Genomic DNA, 22,637 nt, shown 5'->3' with positions numbered 1-22,637 from the left:
AGTGCCCCTGGGTTTTGTAGAAACTCCAGTCTGGGCCTGAGTCTTTTCAGCAAACTGCATCCCCTGCAGTTCTATATTCCTGACCAGTCTCCACTGAGTGGTCCTGTGCTGATTGGGGTGCAGATCAGCTGTCCTTGCTGTGCCCCAGTGTTCTCCCAGTGGGCCTGTCTCCCCCACCACCCATGGTCCGAACACTTCTCAAGGGACAGGCTGTATGCTGGTTCCTTGCAATGACTCACCAGCCTCTGAGTGGCTCCTTTTTTTCAGTTGTGGTGGCTCTTTGCTCCTATGTGGGTCCACAGGAACCTTGTTAGTGGTCTTGCTGGCCTGGGGTCCACAAAAGAGCTTTTCTCCCCTGCTACCTCCAAGCAACTTCATCTGAAGGGCACAGCTGCGGCTTTTGCCAGTGTCTGCTCCATGCGCTCAGCAGCTCCAGTGTGGAAGTGGCCAGGGCTCTAAATGGTTGGAGTGGTTCTTTCTTTCTCTCATTGTGGCTTCTGCTGCCCTCGTGCACACTGTAGGTCTTTCCTCCTCTTCCTCTGAGTTCTAGAGGCCCCAGTTTGGCTGTTGTTGCTTTTTTGTAGTTGTAAATTGGTTGATTTGTGATGCTGGGGACCATCTATTCCACCATCTTGACTGGAAGTCTCCATAAGGTATGTTTGTAGCAATCCTTAGTTCTACTGGCTGGATACAGTAAAGCACACATGGGCTTAGCAATCCAACAGACTAGGCTTTGCATCGTGTTTCTACTTTTTATTATGGCCTTAGAAACTTCATCTTACTGAGCTTCAGTTCTCTCCTCTGTAAAATAGGCTCGACAACCTGTACCTGGCAATGCTCTCACAATAATCAAATGAAACCAGACCTGCCCCTGACATGCTGGGTCTGATCAGAAAAATAGATGCAGGCCGGAGTTTCAAGATGGCGGCGGCTGCGGCGGCTGGCGCGGAGTAGCTGAGGTGGAAAAGGTGGCCACTGGGCCTCAGGCAGCTGGGAAACTTGTGGACCTTCCTCTGGCCATCTCTTAAGGGAGGACTGCTGCTGCTGGCCGGTCGTGGGGGCTCAACGCCACTTTGCCCCCGGCAGGAGAGGCTGCCTCATTTACAGGCAACAGCTTTGAAGTGTGGAGCAGGAAAAGAACTGATTCTTAGCTGCAAAAGCGAGTCTTGAAACAGGGAACACGGCGCCAGGGCTGCTGTGGATGCAGCCAGGATCCCGGAGGCTGGGGCCACACTGAAGGCGGCCAGCTGCCCTATTCAGGATTCGAGGTTTCAGGCCGGCATTAAAGAAGATTCCTGGGAGCGCCCGAGTGGCGCCGCGACTGAACAGCCCGAGGCGGCAGCGCCGAGAACACGGAAGGCAACAAACCAGAGACAGAGCGAGCGCCCGACCTGGCACAGCACTGTGAGTGATCCCTGGCACAGCTCTGTTCGGGGGGTGGATGCCCACGCGGCTCCCGCCTGCGCCACCAGACCACTCACTGCCCCAGTGCTGCCTCCATTTTCCCAGGTGCGGGAAGCTCTGCCCTGCTCGGCCATCACTGAGCCCATTTGCTTGGCCTGGTGTGGGGCTTTCCGGACCCTGCCGGCCGGCCTCCTCTCCCACTCCCTCCGCGGTTCTCTGGCGGGGCTGGGGGTGTGGGGCGTCCCGACCAGTGTTGGGAGGGCTAGGAAGTACGGGCGGGCCGACTGTCACTCCACCACACCCTGGACTCCGGCCCCGGTAAACTTCCTGTTACTGGGAGGCAGATACCATCTCTGCGACCACCAGTTTGGAAAAAAGCCTAACGAATTTCTGGTTGGGAATAGTGTGGTAGGAGAGTTCCCAGGTCCGCTTGAACCTGCCGGAGAGCAGGCTGCAGGCGGGCACTAGACTCGGTTTATACCGGGGGGATACAAAGGTGAACAAGACCCGAGAAAGATCTACACAGTGCTACAAAGGCACCCAGAGAGACCGGTCGTCTGTGCCTAGCAGAAACCTGGTAGACTTCCTGGGCGAGGCGGTGCTGAGCAGGGTCTTGAAGGCCCAGCTGATAGACGAGGGTTGCAGAAGACACACCCCAGCCCAGCACAGTGTGCACAGACGGGGGAGACGTGCGGCCAGGGAGGCGGAGACTCGACAGAAACCACACACCCGGTGGGGTCGCCACTGCACGATCTAACAGCCTGGGCCAGAGCACACGGAACGGGGAGAAGTCCTGTACAGAAAGTGAAAGCTCAACAGAGATCACACACCCTGTGGTACGTGATCCACCAGCCCAGCAGAGTACAAGCTGACCAGAAAGGTGGATCCCCGGAGAAGCCCAAGACCCGAGGCAACCACACACACAAGACACTAGAGGCCAACTGAGCAGTCACGGCGGGAGCCATACCAAATTGGCAACCACAGCAACATCCTAGTTAGTCATTAGTCTCAAACCGGTGGACTGTGAAACCCCCTGCCACAATGAATAAACACCAAAAAAAAGACATCAGAAATACAAAAAATCAAGAAAGTACACCACCAAAAGTTAATAAATCTCATACTCTAGATCCTATAGAACAAGAAGCCCTTGAAATAACTGACAAGGAATTTCGAGTGATAATTCTAAGGAAACTGAATGAGATACAAGAAAACTCAGCTAGACATCATGATGAAATGAGGAAAAGTATACAGGATCTGAAAGAGGAAATATACAAGGAAATCAATGTCCTGAAAAAAAATGTAGCAGAACTTGCTGAACTGAAGAAGTTATTCAGCGAAATAAAAAACACAACGGAGAGTTTAACCAGCAGGCTTGTCGAAGTTGAAGAGAGAACCTCTGAACTTGAAGATGGGCTGTTTGAAATAACACAAGCAGACAAAAAGAAAGAAAAAAGAATCAAGGACATGGAAGAAAATCTGAGAGAGATATCAGACAACCTTAAGCGCTCAAATATCCGAGTCATGGGTATTCCAGAAGGGGAGGAAAATGGAGATTCCATTGAAAACATATTCAACAAAATAGTGGCAGAAAACTTCCCAGGTTTAGGAAAAATCACAGATCTTCAGATCCAGGAAGCTCAACGATCTCCAAACGTATTCAACCCAAAAAGGCCTTCTCCAAGACATGTCATAGTCAAATTGGCAAAACTCAGAGACAAAGAGAGAATCTTAAAAGCTGCAAGAGAGAAGCGTCAAATCACCTATAAGGGAGCCCCAATCAGGTTAACATCAGACTTTTCATCACAAACCCTAAAAGCTAGAAAGGAATGGGATGATATTTTCAAAATACTAAAAGACAAAGATTGCCAGCCAAGAATACTCTACCCTGCAAGGCTATCCTTCCGAAATGAGGGGCAAATAGTATATTTCTCAGACAAACAAAAACTGCGGGAGTTCACTACCACAAGACCACCCTTACAAGAAATCCTCAAGGGAGTACTGGGTTTGGTTCCTGAAAAATAACTACCACTGCCATAAAAACCTAAGAAAAATCTAAACCCGCTAGTACAATGAAAATGGCATTCATGAAGAGAAAACAAGCTAACAAAAACACTATCTACAACCTAAGGAACCAACAAACAAAGAAACCAAACAGTAAATCAGAAAGCAAGGAACAAAAGACACCTAAGACAACCAAACAACCAATAAAATGCTAGGAATAAATCAACACCTTTCAATAACAACTCTTAATGTTAAAGGCTTAAATTCCCCAATTAAAAGACACAGACTGGCTGACTGGATCAAAAAGCAGGACCCAACTATATGCTGCCTACAAGAGACCCACCTCACCCATAAAGATTCACACAGACTAAGAGTGAAAGGATGGAAAAAGATTTACCATGCAAACAGAAAAGAAAAACGAGCTGGAGTAGCTATTCTTATATCTGACAAAATAGACTTTAAACTAAAAACCATAAAAAGAGACAATGAGGGACACTACTTAATGATAAAAGGACTGATCCATCAAGAAGACATAACAATCATAAATATGTACGCACCCAATGTTGGAGCAGCCAGATTTATAAAACAAACGCTATTAAACCTAAAGAAGGAAATAGACACTAATACCATAATAGCAGGGGACCTGAACACCCCACTGTCAATATTGGACAGATCATCTAGGCAAAGAATCAGTAGAGAAACACAAGATCTAAACAAGACTCTAGACCAATTGGAATTGGCAGATATCTACAGAACATTCCACCCAACAACCTCAGAATGTTCATTCTTCTCATCAGCACATGGATCATTCTCCAGGATAGATCACATATTAGGTCACAAATCAAGTCTCAATAAATTCAAAAAAATTGGAATTATCCCATGTATCTTCTCAGACCACAATGGATTAAAACTAGAAATTAATAACAAACGAAACTCTGGAAACTATACAAACACATGGAAATTAAACAGCATTCTACTTAATGACATATGGGTCCAAGAAGAAATCAAGCAGGAAATCAAAAAGTTTATTGAAACTAATGAAAACAATGATACATCATACCAAAACCTGTGGGATACTGAAAAAGCAGTATTGAGGGGAAAATTTATCGCATTAAATGCTCACTTCAGAAGAATGGAAAGATGGCAAGTGAACAACCTAACACTTCACCTTAAAGAACTAGAAAAACAAGAACAATCCAATCCTAAAGTTAGCAGACGGAAAGAAATCATTAAGATCAGAGCAGAACTGAATGAAATTGAAAACCAAAAAACAATTCAAAAGATCAACGAATCAAAAAGTTGGTTTTTTGAAAAGATAAATAAAATTGACAAACCATTAGCATGGCTAACAAAAAAAAGAAGAGAGAAGACTCAAATAACAAAAATTAGAAATGAAAAAGGCGATATTACAACTGATTCATCTGAAATACAAGGAATCATTCGAGACTACTATAAACAACTATACGCCAACAAATTTGAAAATCTGGAGGAAATGGATAAATTTCTGGACACACACAAGCTCCCAAAACTGAACCGTGAAGACGTAGAAAATTTGAACAGACCAATAACAATAAAGGAGATTGAAGCTGTTATCAGAAGGCTCCCAACAAAGAAAAGCCCAGGACCAGATGGATTCACAGCAGAATTTTACCAAACATTCAAAGAGGAATTGACACCGATTCTTTACAAACTATTCCAAAAGATTGAAACGGACGCAAATCTCCCAAACTCATTCTATGAAGCAAACATCATCCTGATACCAAAACCAGGTAAAGATATAACCAAAAAAGAAAACTACAGGCCGATATCCTTGATGAATATAGATGCAAAAATCCTCACTAAAATACTAGCAAACAGAATACAGCAACACATACGAAAAATTATTCATCACGATCAAGTGGGATTCATCCCAGGGATGCAAGGTTGGTTCAACATACGCAAATCAATAAATGTGATACACCATATTAATAAACTCAAACACAAGGACCATATGATCATCTCTATAGATGCTGAAAAAGCATTTGATAAAGTTCAGCACTCATTCATGACAAAGACCCTCTATAAGTTAGGTATAGAGGGAAAGTATCTCAACATAATTAAAACCATATATGCCAAACCCACGGCCAATATCATCCTGAATGGGGAAAAGCTTAAAGCTTTTTCTTTAAGAACAGGAACTAGACAAGGATGCCCACTCTCACCACTCCTATTCAACATAGTGTTGGAAGTACTAGCCAGAGCAGTCAGAGAAGAGAAGGAAATAAAGGGCATCCAGATTGGAAAAGATGAAGTCAAACTGTCCCTGTTTGCAGATGACATGATCCTATATATCGAACAGCCTAAAACCTCTACAAAAAAACTCTTGGAATTGATAAATGATTTCAGCACAGTAGCAGGATACAAAATCAACACACAAAAATCAGTAGCATTTCTTTTCTCCAATAGTGAACATGCAGAAAGAGAAATCAAGAAAGCCTGCCCATTTACAATAGCCACCAAAAAAATAAAATACTTAGGAATTGAGTTAACCAAGGAGGTGAAAAATCTCTATAATGAGAACTACAAACCACTGCTGAGAGAAATTAGAGACGATACAAGAAGATGGAAAGATATTCCATGCTCTTGGATTGGAAGAATCAACATAGTGAAAATGTCCATACTACCCAAAGTGATATACAAATTCAATGCAATCCCCATCAAAATTCCAAAGACATTTTTCTCAGAAATGGAAAAAACTATTCAGACATTTATATGGAACAATAAAAGACCACGCATAGCCAAAGCAATGCTGAGCAAAAAAAATAAAGCTGGAGGCATAACACTACCTGACTTTAAGCTATACTACAAAGCTATAATAACCAAAACAGTATGGTACTGGCATAAAAACAGACACACTGACCAATGGAATAGAATAGAGAATCCAGAAATCAACCCACACACTTACTGCCATCTGATCTTTGACAAAGGCACCAAGCCTATTCACTGGGGAAGGGACTGCCTCTTCAGCAAGTGGTGCTGGGATAACTGGATATCGATATGCAGGAGAATGAAACTAGATCCATACCTCTCACCGTATACTAAAATCAACTCAAAATGGATTAAGGATTTAAATATACACCCTGAGACAATAAAACTTCTTAAAGAAAACATAGGAGAAACACTTCAGGAAATAGGACTGGGCACAGACTTCATGAATACAACCCCAAAAGCACAGGCAACCAAAGGAAAAATAAACAAATGGGATTATATCAAACTAAAAAGCTTCTGCACAGCAAAAGAAACAATTAAAAGAGTTAAAAGACAACCAACAGAGTGGGAGAAAATATTTGCAAAATATACATCTGACAAAGGATTAATATCCAGAATATATAAGGAACTCAAACAACTTTACAAGAAGAAAACAAGCAACCCAATTAAAAAATGGGCAAAAGAGCTAAGTAGGCATTTCTCTAAGGAAGATATCCAAATGGCCAACAGACATATGAAAAAATGCTCAACATCACTCAGCATCCGGGAAATGCAAATCAAAACCACATTGAGATACCATCTAACCCCAGTTAGGATGGCTAAAATCCAAAAGACTATGAACGATAAATGCTGGCGAGGCTGCGGAGAAAAAGGAACTCTCATACATTGTTGGTGGGACTGCAAAATGGTGCAGCCTCTATGGAAAATGGTATGGAGGTTCCTTAAACAATTGCAAATAGATCTACCATACGACCCAGCCATCCCACTGTTGGGAATATACCCAGAGGAATGGAAATCATCAAGTCGAAGGTATACCTGTTCCCCAATGTTCATCGCAGCACTCTTTACAATAGCCAAGAGTTGGAACCAGCCCAAATGCCCATCATCTTATGAGTGGATACGGAAAATGTGGTACATCTACACATTGGAATACTACTCAGCTATAAAAACGAATGAAATACTGCCATTTGCAACAACATGGATGGACCTCGAGAGAATTATATTAAGTGAAACAAGTCAGGCACAGAAAGAGAAATACCACATGTTCTCACTTATTGGTGGGAGCTAAAAATTAATATATAAATTCACACACACACATACACACACACACACACAAACCGGGGGGGGGGGGGAAGAAGATATAACAACCACAATTATTTGAAGTTGATACAACAAGCAAACAGAAAGGACATTGTTGGGGGGGAGGGGGGGAGGGAGAAGGGAGGGAGGTTTTGGTGATGGGGAGCAATAATCAGCTACAATGTATATCGACAAAATAAAATTAAAAAAAATAATAATAAAATAAAATAAAAAATAAAAAAACAGAAACAAACAAAAAATAAAAATAAAAGAAAAATAGATGCAGGCCCCAGACTACAGGTCTAAAAACTTAAAAATTACAAATGATGCTAGCAAATAATTATGTAAAATGGTTGTATTCTACCTCGACAAATATCCCTTTATAATGGCAAAATATATATATATATATATATATATATATATATATATATGTATAAAGCTCTGACTTTTTATATAGCTAAAGTTAATAAAATATCAAAGACAAGTGAATTTAATTATTATTGCATGTGTCTGGATGTTATGTTGATGGATTAGTGATGTTTGAAAGAGTAATAAAACAAACATATGTAATTCATAAATTATTACATATTTATTCTATAAAATTTATTTTTGTTGCTTTCATTTCAGCAAAATTATGAGTTATAGTGTTGTAATCAACATTATCACGTAATTTGTGTTCTATTGAGAGTGATGCCAAATTAGATCACTGTTCTTAAATCATTGTAGTTCTTAGTTTTTTAAAGAAATTAATTTTAATTGGGAGAGACTTCTGCTGAGTTCTGCTTAGTTCTGCTAAGTTACAACAATTGGAGTTACCAAAAAATATTCTTAAACCCACACTTAGAATCAGAAATGAATCATAAATTTTACATATCAAGTTCAGACATTGTAATTAGGCTGCATATGATAATTATATTAAGCAGAAAATTCATCAAATATTTTAATTTCGTATAGGTCAGCATATCATATTGCTATTTTTATTCTCAAAGCCATAGCTAGATTCATACAGTACTTGTTTGATTATTTTGTTAAGAAAAAAGATAAAGAGATATAAAGAAAACTGAAAATAGCAGGATTTTGCTCAGTCAAAATTATACCTCAGTCTATAATGTCCAGAAAAATAATCTCCACAGAAATTAATTTTAGGATTTGTATGTGAATCTTCTCTATTATAGTCTCAGACATTTTTGCTTTTTTCAATTTTATTTTATTGGAATGTTACTTTTGTTATTACATGTGGCTCCTTTGGTTTGGAAAAATCCTATACGTATTTAAAATAATAAATACTCCATGTATTTTAATCCCTTTAAAAGTGAAATAGCCAAACCGAGAGTTTTTGTATGCTTTTGCTACCAATATCTGATAACAAATATTCATTGAAAGCTCAAATTCAAAGTTAATATCATTTCTCACCAAAGACAGAATTCGCTGTGTATTTGAGGATCTTCTGTTTCATTGATTTTTTCCCAGTCATCTTTATCTTGTTTAAATCAAATCTAAGTGTTTAATAACATTTATTTGGTATTTTTATTGGGTGAATAAGAGTAGTTTATGTGGTGCTTATTAACAAAAAGGTCAAGTGTTCGGATCCCCTTACCAGCCAGCCACCAAAACGAACACAAATAGTAGTTTAAGATCAAATTTGATATGTGTGTCAGCAACATGTCCCATATTGAGGGAGATTCAGAGAATATCATATGTAATTTTTGAATTGTTCCAAAGAATGTCATCAGTTAGTAAGCAGTTCAAACCATGTGTCACCATACCCAGCATTAAGAATGCTTTTGTAGTTTTGGTTAAATTCTGACCTTATATTAGTTTTCTGTTACTACTGTAATAGATTACCACAAATTTGGTGGCTCAAAAAAAAAAAAAAAAAAAAGAGAGAGAGAGATAAATAGATTATCTTATAGTTCTGTAGGTTAGAAGTCTGATATGGGTTTCACTGGGCCACCATCAGGGTGTTGGTGGAGGCTGCCGGGGAGGAGTTGTTTCCTTTGCTTTTCCAGCTTCTAGAGGCCGCCCGCATTCCTTGGTTCCTGGCCCACTTCCTCCATTGTCAAAGCCAACAATATTGCATCTCTCTGACCTTCTATAGTCACATCTACCTCTGAGCCTCCTCTTCTGCCTTCCTCTACCACTTTTAAGGACTTTGTGATTACACTGGACCCATCCAGATAATTTCCCTATTTTAAGGTCAACTGATTAGCAGCTTTAATTCCACCTGTGACATTAATGCCCCTTTGCTGTGTAACTGAACATGTTCACAGATTCTGGCAATTAGGATGTCGACATCTTTGGAGAGCCACTACAGACTCACCAGCCAGGTTACACTGTTATCACAAGCTTGCCCGTGGCAGCTTTTTCAATCAATGCCTAAAATTGAAAATAGGTTTCCTAGTTCTTAAGTCAAAAACTGTACTTTTACAGCAAATGCAAAACCAATGGAATGCTCCACTATTTAAACTTCCTCACTTTCTTCTTCTGTAGGTCAACACTCTCTATAATGCTGGTCATTTAATGGACTTTTTCTTCTGGTACACGCTACCTGAACTGAATAATGTTTAATTTTTAAAAACATTTTATGTATCCTTTTTTTCGTTTTATTGTCCATTAAATTACCATATCCTTTGGATCCTCCATCCTTGATATTGCTGATTTGTTTCATCACTTTTTATCCATCTTATGTGTTCGGGCAGAAGAAATTTACAATTGTCTTCTGTAAATATTATGCTGCATGTATGAAAAACATATTTATGCTTGACTGAATATTGCACATGTATTTTTTTTAGAGAAGATCACACCAATGTTCTAAATTGACATTTATCTGTAATTGTATAATACCAGCAATGGTTGGATATTAATTTAACCTATTTAAGTGTCTAGTAATTGCATGTGCGTTGTGTGCAAGTGATGTTTTATGTTCTTTTAATTGAGAACCTAAGTGTTCTCTCCTGCTGGGACTGAGCATCGTCCTGCAAGAGACATTGGCTTATTGTCCAACCTGGTGCCAGGCACACTTCAGGCACTCACTAAATGACAGCTTGTAACTGATGCTGCAATTCATGGGCTTCCCCCTTCCCTGCCCATTCTCCCCCTGCCTTCTGCCCATAAACACCTTACCAGACTCCCCACTGGTTGTTGTTCCCACTGGCTTTGTGTTCGTCTTGTCCCTCTCACTTAGAGGGAACTTCTTGGCAAACTGGATTCTGGGCAGGGAGGTGACAGCACAGAGCCAAGGCAGGAGCTTGTTAGAAATGCAGACTCTCACCAAGGTCACCAGATTGCAATAAGATCCCCAGGTGGTCTGCAGACACCTCAGAAGAAAGTTTGAGAGATGCTGGCTTAAAGACTTTGTCCTCCAACCTCTCAATTTGTATTAGTTTGCTAGGGCTGCCATAATAAAATGCCATAGACTGGCTAGCTTAAACAACAGAAAATTACTTTTTTGTAGTTCTAGAGACTGGAAGTCTGAGATCAGGGTGTCGGCAGAGTTGTTTCTTCCTGATTCCTCTCTCCGTGGTTCACAGATGGTCATCTCTCTATGCATACCTGCCCCTGGTGTCTCTCTGTGAGTTCTGATGTCCTCTTCTTATGAGGACACTGGTCAGATTGGATTAGGACCCACTCTAACGGCCTCATTTTAATTTAACCACCTCTTAAAGACCTTATCTCCAAATATGGTTACATTCTGAGATACTGGGGATTAGGACTTCATTGTATGGATTTGGGGGACAGAAGTCAGTCCATAAGAGCACTTTAAAGAAGAAGCAACTGAGGCTCAAAGAAGTATGGGATGGTCCAGAGTCACACCACAGGCCAAGGGATGAGAGTTTCATTTCTCAGCAGGGCCCTTGTTGGCAGCAGTAACGCGTGACAGAGCATGAGAGGCTGGGGAAAAGGAGTCTGATATTTGCATTGAAGTTTCAGCTTTGTTTCCACTACTGGGAACTTGGATACACACCCTAACCTCCCCAGGCCTCACTTTCCTTTTCTGCAAAATTAGGACAATGAAAGGCTCTTCCTCTCAAGGAGGTTGTGCAGGTTTAATGAGATTTGGACAGGAAATGCAGAGTCCGTATTAATAGTGTCTGCCTGCCTCCCCACCCCTCTCTGCCTCTTCTCTTTTCCTGTTATAAAAATCAACTCTTATTTACTGCTGGCCAGAAATGCCCAATTATTTTCCCCAGGTGATTTGCAGTTTAATAGCTAGAAATACCAAAGGTTTAAAATTGTCGCGGTGGAATTTCAGGCACCAGCTAGCAGGTGCGCAGGGAGGTCATGCAAGGGATCCTTCCCGGATGCTGAGCCCATAGCAGGTGCTAAAAGGAAAAACTCGCTGCTGTGCCCTTCCACCCTGAGTGCCTGGGGGTTCTCACTTCTAAATAATAGGCTGCCCACAATTTGATTTCATTTCACTCTAAGTTGCCCAGCCTGCCACAAGGGATGCAAGGTAGAGTCCTACAAATCAATTCCGCTGTGCAAATGAGCAGGTGCCTGCTTACTTGGGGATGCTTAGAAATGAGGTCGAGCTGCACAGTGTTGAGGCAATGCTTGTAATTTGCCTTTGGGGTCAAACTGGGTTTGGAATATAAAATCGTTTTCAAATGTTTAATTTGTCGTTTAGATGTATGGAGCATGTGTAAAAGATCAACTCGTCGCAAATCACTTTGCTAAGGCTAGAGTGGGAAGATGGAAAGAACTCATCTCCTTTCCTGTGCTCAGAGCAGCTCAGAGCAGGAGCACACCAGAGAACTCGCCATGTGGTCCAGTAGACAGAGCTTTAAGGTGGGGAGGGCAGGGGCAGGTCAATCTTCTTATTCCAGGTTGGAACATCACTGTCTTGGGATAGAGGGACTCCTTTTCCTTTATTCGTCCTTTATCCATCTGTCATAATTTTGGAGGGGTTGCTTTAAATCCTGCCCCTATTTATAGCATGATTAACGTTGGGCTTCTCATCCATGTCTAGGGTCAGAATAGCAGGTCACATGGAGGCAGATTCTTTTAATCTGGGCCTACCCCTGGCATTGGTGGCAAAATATCCTTCCCAAGTCTGGGGCCAGATTCCTAAATGTGGTCAGGTTATCCAGTTTATGGATTTTCCAGCACCTCTGTTCCTGTCTGGGTTTTGACTATGTCAGTCCCCCACTTTTGCCCACCAGAATGCCAGGATCCAAAGACAGAAGGAGAGTAGTCATATCCTATGTCACCCTGGGCAAATGTGAGTGGTCTCTTCCTCCAGTGCCCATCCAGCCATTGCCCACTGTGGCTGCCACTGTGTTTGGTCTGCCCTGCAGCTCCGCCCGGCCTCCTCCCTGTGGGCCACACACCGTCACATGCCCAGAGCTCTGTGAAGTTTCTTCTCTCACCTGCCCCTTGTCACAAGATCTCCTGTTACACAGGACCTGCTAAATTAATTCATATGAAGGACTGAATAGTTAGTAGTAATTGCTCCTTTCTAGAGTCTGCATTTTAACAAGCAGCCAGTGCTTTAATTAATTTTTTAAAAAATTAAAAAGAAAAATTGAAACTTGAAAGATAGAATGATAGACACAGTGAGAGGCTCCAGGGGGCCAGATTTTTGCAGGACCTCTTTCCAAAAGCCCACCCAGCACGCGCCTCCTCCCGCTTTGGTGGACCAAAGGCTGAAGGCTGTGGGCTCATTCATCTCCTTGTCATCAGCCCCGGTGGGGTGGGAATCTGCAAGGCAAGATTCCTGCTGCCCGTTATAGGAATCTGTCCACCATAAACTGGGGATGTCAGCAGAATTGAATGGTGAATCAAAAACTGGAACAAATCGCTTTAATTACCTAAGACCCAAACCTAATTCAAATAGTATTTCTTCATTCGACCGTGAACCAACTTCATTTCTCTCTTCCTGCCTCGTTGACCAGTTTTAGCCAGAATTGAACTAAGAGTTCTCTAAAACTTGGAGCCACTGCTGGAAGGGAACATTCTGACCATCCAGCTAGCTAACTCCCATTTTACAGGTAAGGACACTGAGGCACTGAGACCTGTGGCCCAGCTCAAGGTCACACGGCACCTCAGGGACCTGGATTTGACTCTTTACTCTGGTATCCACTCACTTTCTCCAAAGTTCAATAGGATCTCTTGACTTGGAACCTCTAAAGATAGCACGAGCTGTGTTAGATACTGCTTTATTTTTTAATGCAGAACTTCTCTTACCTGAGAAGTTGGTAACCCAAATGAGAGATGGGTGGCTAGATTGGAATTCTACCAGCCTTCTGTTCTTCGCACAGTCCTAGAAAACCATGGGGGAAGCTTTAAAATTGTTTGTGACCTGATTCATATTGTGATCGCTAACAGTGATTGTTATTATTTGCCTCAATGACCTACTCACTTATAATTCACCTCTCAAAGGTTATAACAACATTCGTCTAAATCAGTCGTTCTTAACTGGGGACATTTGGCAACATCTGGAGACATTTTTGGTTGTCACAACCTGGGGGAAGGGTGCAGACCCGGTGTGGGCTACTGGCATCTGGTAGGTAGAGGCCATGGGTGCTGCTAAACCATGCACAGGCCAGCCCCTCCCAGCCAAGAATTATCCGGCCCAACGTGTGAACAGTGTCAGGATTGATTGGTCTAAATTAACACAAAGGGAAAAAATATCTCCTGCAATCCTACGACTTCGAGAAATTAAATTCTTCACTCTTCTATATTCCTGCCAGCCTTGGCCCCACCATGTGTACTTAAGTTTCTATAGTTCTTATCATCACGGTAGGAATACAGTTTATATTTCTCTTTTCTGCACTTAATATTGCATCCTGAGCTTCTGTCCCTCTGGCCTCATTGTCTTCTCAGTTACCATTTTTAATAGATATATAATACTCCAGAGAGGTTGACAACCCCTATTTTACCTGATCAATCCAAGTGTTTCATTGAGGGTATTTTGGAGGGGGGTCTTGCTGAGTGGGCTGTGTGGGGTGGGGGTGGTTTGTGCGGGCTCTGCTACAAGCAGGCCAGCCTCCTCCTCTTCTTGCTGCCCAGACATCAGCATCATGGTCCTCATCATCAAAAGGCCTTTATGAAGTGCCTTGGTGAATATATCCTGGCACTGGGGAGACCTTCTGCAGAGATTTTCCCACCAGCCCCTGACATCTGGGGCTTGCCGGCTCAGACAAACAGCACATATGTCAGCCAACCACAAAGGCGTCCAAAGACCGGGCTGTAGGCCCCAGGCAGAGGGTGCGAAAACGGGTTCTTAGGCAATATCCATGCCAAGTGTAAGTGCGTCCAGGAATGCAGAGATAAGGCTGGGTCCCAGAGGGAGCCTGGCCCTTGAATTCTCTCCTCCAGCTGGCTGGGGTCTTCTTGGAGGAGCCGCTTGACAGATCAAGGACTTGGGGGTCAAGTGTTCTGGGATCACAGTGCACAGCCTGGGAGAAAACTCGATCCTGTCAGAGATATTCCTCCTGAGACCTTCGTGCCACCCTCTTGTCTCACCTGGGTGCCCATTTTTCTTCCCTCTGCAGGTATTCCATGAGCAGGGCATCCTCTTTGGCTACCGGCACCCACGGAGTTCTGCCACTGCCTGTATCCTCAGCCTTTTTCAAATGACCAATGAGACCCTCAACATCTGGACTCACTTGCTGCCCTTCTGGTACCTTCCAGCTCCCTTGACCAGCCCATCTGATTCAGGAGCCCTGGGCACCAGGGCTTCTTTAAAACACAGCTAGGGTTGGGAGGGCTGAGATTCTGTGCTGGGACTTGGGGATCCCCCACGGGTGCATGGGTGTGAGGTGAGTGTGTGGTTGAGGGGGGAGATGTTGGATCTGCCATGGGGATGAGCTTTAGGGCATGGATTGTGGTGGGATTTGAGGAGCTCCCAACTGCTCCCCTAGGCTTCCCTGCTCCCCTGCTCCAGTGCCTGATTTGATAGCATTTAGCTTTATCTCCTTCAGTCTTGTAGGCTTTCTGAGTCCAGAAGCTCTGGTTAAAATGTCACTGACTTGAGTGAGTCACTTAACCTCTCTGAGCTTCACATCATCCCACCTGCAAAGCTGGCAATAGTGGGCACCTTTCCTAGGGTTGCTGTGAGGATGTGGGGAGAAGACATTGGTAAAGGCACTGGGCACAGAGCTGTGGGTGCTTCAAAATCATCCTAGGAACCACAGGTCTGGGAGGTACTTGGTCAGGCAGCACTTTAACAGAATTAGCTAAGAGCAAGGCTCTGGGACGTGTGTGTGCAGAAATGGCAGTGGCCAGGAAGGCAAAGGGGGGCCTTGCTGAGAAAGGGGAGCACTGATGACCAACTTCACACACTTCATGCCTTTACTTAATGAGTGGAGAGTGGAGACAGGGTCAAAACATCAAACCACAGTGTGTCACAGCTGGAAGGACTCAGAGGTCATCCAGGCCACTGTCCCACTCAGACCACCACTGGCTGACATAGACACAGCCCAGAGATGGGGTGGCTTCCTTACATCACACAGCAGAGCTGTGGCACAGGCCAGTCTCTGGACACCCTTCCAATCATGTCGAGATGCCAAGAGCGTAGCAGGGATCCCAGAGTGTGCCGCCAGTGGAGATGGGCCCGAGGAAGGCCCCCGTGCTCCTGCATAGGAGCAGCTAGCCTGATGGAAGTGAGCAAACAGACCCAGGGCCAAAATGCAGGGAAGGATGTTTGGTTCCACACCACCCCAGTGGAGAAGAGAGCCCCGTGTCGGGGTGGAGTAGGGTGATCTGTAAGAAAACGTGACAGCCTTGGGGCCTGCAGACTGGGCAGGGGTGGCAGCAACCACCTGCTCGAGGAGGCTGTTTGTTTTTTTAGATTTTTACTTAAGTAAAAAGTATACATGCTAATAAATGATAACATTGCAGAGGGACTAGAGTTTGTCTCTTCCCCGGCCCCTAGTTGTTCTCCCTGAGCTCATCTGGGGATGTGTGAGCATCTGTGACAGGTGTGTGTCCCCAGCCCCTGCTTCCTTTCTCCCACTGCTATCTCCTTGCTTTTCTCCCTCAGAGATCTCGCTCTGTCAGGAGCTACAAGTCTCTTGGGCATTTGAACACTGCCTGGTGTTCCATTTTATGGATGAACCACAATTGATTTAGGCTGTTTTAGGATTTGTGCCACTATAAAGAGTGCTGCACTGTCCATTCTTATTTGTGGGAGCTCTGTGCAAGGATCCCTGTTGGATGACTCTTTAGCTATTTGACAGCTGAGCCAAGCTGGCTGAACCCCTGCCCCCCACTGCCTACGGCACCCCTACAGCATGCCAGGCTCTCAGAGACTATCTGGATTGAACAACAGAGTGGTAGGAACGGCTTGGGAAAGCCCAAATCAAAACTCCTTAAGGAAACAAGGACTACAGAAGAATCTCCAGATGACAAAAGGATCGTTTTAATGAACAGCAGATAGCTGAAGCTTTACTTCTAATGGGACAGCGGGGGGAAAAGACCACAAATGTAGCCAGAAAGATTTAGCAACATCCCTTCAGAAGAAGCTTTGTAGCGTGTCCCCTCTTTGGATGAGTTAGTAGGAAAGGGAGCCAGCTCTTAAGGAGTGGTTTGTGGAGGCAAGGTGGTCTGTCGGCAGGACCCCACACGGGGGGTATAGGTCAGACAGATCTGACCCCAAACTGTGCAGTGTCTCTGTGTAGGGTTGGCTGAGAGCCAGCGATGGGAAGTGGCCACTCAGGAAAGTGATTGCAATCTTAGTGGAGGAAGAGTGTGGAAGAAGAGGGAGAAAACAGTCCTCTTGTCCTCTGGACTTTCAAGTCTCCACCTGGGGGATTGCTTCTGTTTGAGGAGCCTTCCTACAAGAGGAACAGAGACAAGCTAGAGGGGACAAAGACAAACCATGGGGATGGTGATGGCACCAAATTTGGATCCTGAAATGAATGGTTGAGTGAACTAGGGTTATTTAATGTGAAGTTCAAAGAGGTGGGAGGAGGGGAAGAAGACTGCCTTAAATGATTTGATGGGCTTGTTTTCTATGATCCTGACAGGGAGAACTAGGGTCAATTAAATGCAGATAGATTCCAAGGAGGCAGATTTGAGCTCAGTGAAGAACTTTCCAGTACTCTGAGCTGCCTTGGTAGGTGGTGAACCCCAGTCCTTGGAAGCATGCAAGCTAAGGCTGGAGAATCACTTAGGCAAGGTGCTGTAAGAGGGATTCCATCACTACAGCGAAGGAGGGGATTGGACTAGATAAACCTAAAGGCTCTCTTCTTACCCCACCTGCCCAAACCCAACTTACTGCCTCCCAAGCAAAAAAAGACACCACCCCCCCCCGCACATGGCATTTCACCAAAGTGAGAAGACACAGGGATTGGGCATCCCAGGAGAAAGGAAGGCAGAGACAGGTGAAGAGTGTTAGAGGAGCCCCCACCCCAGGGGTTGAGCGGGCCATGCTGTGTTCTAGGTTCTTTGTGTGGAGGTTTGGGACTGCACTGTATGTGACGGACATCCAGAGTGACAGCTACTCCTGGCCTATGCTCGTGTACATGTGCACCAGCTGCGTGTACCCCCTCGTGTCCAGCTGTGCCCACACCTTCAGCTCTATGTCCACGAATGCCCGGCACATCTGCTACTTCCTGGACTATGGCGCTGTCAACCTCTTCAGCCTGGGTACGTGAGGCCCTGCTCTTGCCTTCCCACCCTGTGACTGAGATACTTGTCCCTTTCCCTCCGAGCTGGGGTCACCACGAGGCTTTGATGAGTTTGCAGAAGAGTCATGGGAATGCCAGTGTCCCATCCAGGTTCCTGATGAGTGTTTTGTAGGAAGCTTGTCCACAGACGTGCTGGTAAATATTAGCAACTGGCTCTCTGGGGACAACAGCTCTGATCTGTAGTGTCTGCCGATTTCTGTGGTATAAATGCCCCCAGTGTGGCCACCTTGAATCTGCCAGTGTGACACCACTGAACGCAGAGGTGGGCTATGGAGTAGCACACAGTTACGTAGTAATTCCACTTTACAGACACGTTTTCAGTGAGAACTTAGCATTCTTGTTAGTGTGATTTATGTAATTGTGAGTTTATGTAACTTCACTTTTAATGACAGCTGTGTTTAGCAACAGGCTGGGATGGGTCAATTCCAGCACACACCTGCTGGAGAAGGAGGATGCGGTCACAAACCTCCTTTGTCTGGGAGCTTAAAGCAGTCAGAGATTTGCTCAAAGTGCCACAGGGACAGAGCGGCAAACCCAGAGCTGGTGAAGTTGGATGTTGACATCCCCGCCCTCCTTGTCTTTTTCATTGACTATGGTGCCCCTCCTCCCGCCTCCTCTTCTCTCCCACTTATGGGCATCCATCTATCCCTGTCGATCCTACTTCTAGCCTCTTCCTCGCTCCAGTCCCACTCTAGGTGTCAAAGCCAGTCCTTGTCTTCCCTGGCACAGGAGGCTGTCCACGAGGAGTCCACCTCCAGCCTCTTTCCTCTCTCCCTTCTTTCACAAGCCAAGCGCACAGTCCCCACCGCCCACTTCTGTGCTCTGCTATTCAGTCCCCCCATTCACTAAAACTGGCTGCTGCGGCCCCAACCTCCCCTGCCAGCTTTGGCACGGCCCCCCCAGCCCCCTCTTTCTCTGTCCCTTTGCTTCCCTCCCTCCCAGTTCTCCCATCCTGCACATTCACTAGTCTCTGCTGGTTCCCCTTCCTCTGCCTCCTTCACAGATGGGGGACAGGAGGGTGGTCAGAATCAGTCCTTGGGCCTCTTCTCTTACCTGTCTAGCTCCTGGGTGATCTCCGTGCCCACACCATCCCCCAATGCCTCTGGTCAGTGACCCCCCCCCCCCGGCTTAAACACTCACCTGAGGTCCACGCCACCTCTGAGCCGGGAGACCGCACAGTCTGTGTCCTCCCACCCCGCCCCAACCTCTGCTTCCCTTCTGTAATGTCCCACCTGGCTAGTGGTGCCACTCCTACTCATCCTCCCAAGTCAGAAATCTGTAAACAAACCTCAAGTCCCCCTCCGCCCACCCCCACTCCCTGCCCACCTGTCTAATCGATAATCTGTTATCAAGTTCAGGGCGCATCTCTCCCAGCAGTTCCTCAAATCCTCTGGACTTGGCTCAGCCCCGCGCCTCTCCCCTGCCCTCTTCCTCCTCGCTGCCCTGCCCTGCCCCGCCCTTCAGTTCCTCTGGCAGCCCCCGGGAGGTTTGCAACACCTCCTACCATGCCACCCTCCCACTTAACACCTTTCAGGGTCCCTCATACCCTGGGGTGAAGTCCAAACTCCTCAGCTGGGGGCCCTGCGTGGCCCTCGCTTGCCTGCCACAGACATGTTTATGATGAGAGCAGGGATCTGGGGGGACTGCCACACCTGGCCCACGTCCCTGAGGAGCAGCATGAGGTGGTGCCTAAGGTCCGGAGCCCACCACCGCCACCGCAGCAGTTCTGTGCTCCTGTGCAAGTGTCCTAACCTCTCTAAGCCTCAGCTCTCTAGCCAGTGGAATCGGCATGACACCTTCCTCATAGGAGTGTTATGATGACTAAATGTTTTTTAAGTGAAGCCCTTAGGATGGTGCCTGGCACTTAGTCAGCATTAGAGGATAGCCATCACCACGATCCCCTCGTCAAGCCTGACGGCAACCCCCTGAGGGGTACTATTATCACCCTGTGCTGCAGGTGAGGATAATGAAGGTGGGTTACCCAGGCTCACACAGCTTGTAAAGGATAGAGCCAGGGGTAGGTGGCCAGGCACCACTGTGCACTGCCTTCCTCCATCGCCTGGCTCACTGTCTGTCAGTGTAAGAGTTCCCCTTGCCACCAGGGTCTCCTTTCTCTGTACCCTCACATATGCCATTTCCCGGAACGCTCTCTTCCCTTCCCTTCAGGGTCTTCAAGGCTCCGCCCTGGGAGGGTGGGGGGCTGCCCTGTGACCTCCTCCAAGCCCCCAGGCTGGGGTCCACCTCCATCGTAGCTCTGATCCCCAGTCTGGTCCCGATTCCTTCATTCCTACTCCTGCTGGGAACTACTCTCTGAGGACAGGAGGTATGTCTTTTATGCTTGGTGTTCTAGCCCTGGCCCAGTGCTGGGTGTGGGGAAGTGCTCAGCAGACATGGAAGGAGGGTGCAGTCAGTTGAGGAGCCTATTGATTTTTCTCCGGCTCCCACTCCACCTGTGCAGCTGCCCTCATGTCCCCATTCTCCTTCCTCTCTCAGTCCCTTGGGTGTGGCCTTTGCCCCAGCTGTCCCTCCCTCAAGGCCATCCTGTGCACTTTCACTAGGTTTTTGGTCCTACTGAAAAACCTTCAGTGACTCCCTATTGCCTGAGGAGGAAGTTCACTTTCCTTGGCCTGGCACCCAGAGCTGAGTCTGCTCCTGTTCATGGAAAGTCCTGCCTCCCGCAGGCACCTGTCAGGATCCCCACCGACTTTCCAGGCTGTTCCAACACTGGTATCTTTGCCTGATCTGATGCTCCATCCAGCCTGAACACCCACCTCGCACTGGGACCCCCTTGAGGCTCCCATGCATTTTGCTTTGTGCTGACGTTTTGGGCAGGGGTGAGGCTCCCTCACGGTGTGTGGCCCACGGAGCTTGGCATGCACCTTGACCGCGGTCAGCATCTGCTGAGTGAATGCACCCTGGTCCAGGTGGGAGCCTCCTTGTAGCATCAGGCCTGGGAAGGGCTTGTCTGTCCCCCAGGAGGCAGTTCCAGGTGGAGTGGAAGCATGGTGCCAGGAGAGAGATTCTTGGCCCTTTTTGCCCGTATGACCAGCCTCACTCGATCCATCTTCCAAATAGGGTAAAAGGCAGAGGTTGAACCTGTGTGGCCGAGCTCGGCCTGTTTCAGCCTTGAGCTAGGATTCAAGTTTCTCCATGTCTTTGGAATAACAGGTGACCTTAGGTATGACCTCTCAGGCCCTAGGCTGACAAGCTGCCTATCCCAGGGTGGGCCTCAGTAGGTGAGCGTGCAGGTCTAAGCCCCTTTCTCCTGCCTCTTTGAAAAGGACAGTGATCTCCCCTGTTCTTCCAAATAAAAACCTCAGCAAACAGGTGTCTAGAAAGTTCTTAGATAACCCTTCTCTCACAAACTCCAAAACCTAAAACATAAAATACATGGCTAACCTCTTAGACCCAGCCTCTCAGCTGGCCTGTCCCCCAGCCATTGATAAGATATGCCTTGCCTTAAAGAAGGCCCTCCCTCCAACACTGATCTTTCCACAAGGAGCATCACCGTCACTGGGCAGGTGAGATGTGTACACTCTTAAGAGTAAAGCTGAGCGCACAGGGGCTGTCAATGTGGGCAATAGCATGTGGTTAAATGCAGGGACTTTGTTGCTAAACTGCCTGGGTTTGAAGCTTGGCTTTGCTACTTTCTAGCTATGTGACCCTGGGTGAGTTACTAAAACTCTGTGCCACATCTGTAAAATGGGAATAAGTGCGAGGGTTATGTGAGTTAATATGCGTAAGGCACTGGAGCAATGCTGGGCTCACAGTAAATTCTCAGGATAGGATTTGGGTGGGTGGAGAGGAGAGGTACATTCTGGGGGTAGGGGTAATGGCACAAGAAGGGTGTGGAGGCAGGACTGTCCGTGGGTCTGTGGGGATGATGGGAGCTAAGCTGGATGCTGGGGACAGGTTTCAAGGGGTCCATACGGTGCTAAGGCCTGGCTTCTTTCCCAAGGCTGCTTTTTCTTCCCCAGGCGTAGCCATTGCCTACTCTGCATATACGTTCCCGGACGCGCTGGTGTGCACCACCTTCCATGACTACTATGTGACCCTGGCCGTGCTGAACACCATCCTCAGCACCGGCCTCTCCTGCTACTCCAGGTACCTGCTGCTGTGACCTCAGATAGGAGTGGGAGGGAGGGCCTCGCACACAGTTCCATGGGTGGTTGCGGGGAACGGGGTAAGAGGCGGGCTCGGTGGAAAGGGCGCTGGGGAGCCTGGCACTCCGTTCCAGGTTGACTGCTGTTTCTGGTCGGGACGGGTCTTATGGCTGTGCTGCCTTCGTGATGGCTCAGGGCTTCGTGCTCAGAAGAGCCCCATCCCTGGTTTAAGGCTCTGCTTCTTGAAATTCTTAATAATTTTTGAACAAGGGAGTCCTACACTTTGATTTTGTACCGGGCCCTACAAATTATGTAGCTGGTTCTGTTGCTGGGCATCCCACATCCTCCTTGGTACTTATCCAAAACTTCCGTTTGCTCGTCTATGAACTGGGGCCAATAGAGGTAAAGATTACAGGTAACGTACCCAGAGCGTCTAGCCCAAGCCTGG

At 46.2% G+C, this 22,637-nt stretch overlaps 1 protein-coding gene across 1 annotated transcript in view; it reads left to right on the top strand.

The window, feature by feature from the left end:
• PAQR5 (progestin and adipoQ receptor family member 5) overlaps positions 1–22,637 on the top strand; it is a 60,823-nt gene that overhangs the window by 25,684 nt on the left and 12,502 nt on the right. Inside the window, exons 2-5 of the mRNA XM_063090030.1 lie at positions 14,594–14,661; positions 14,949–15,076; positions 17,840–18,045; positions 22,064–22,190. Of these exons, the coding sequence (XP_062946100.1) occupies positions 14,594–14,661; positions 14,949–15,076; positions 17,840–18,045; positions 22,064–22,190 (529 nt within the window). The remainder of the gene's footprint in view (positions 1–14,593; positions 14,662–14,948; positions 15,077–17,839; positions 18,046–22,063; positions 22,191–22,637) is intronic.

The sequence above is a fragment of the Cynocephalus volans genome, chromosome 3 (genome assembly GCF_027409185.1).
Source record: "Cynocephalus volans isolate mCynVol1 chromosome 3, mCynVol1.pri, whole genome shotgun sequence".
Lineage (NCBI taxonomy): Eukaryota > Metazoa > Chordata > Mammalia > Dermoptera > Cynocephalidae > Cynocephalus > Cynocephalus volans.
The sequence above is the reverse complement of the archived record's forward strand: the minus strand, read 5'-3'. Positions and strand labels throughout refer to the sequence as shown.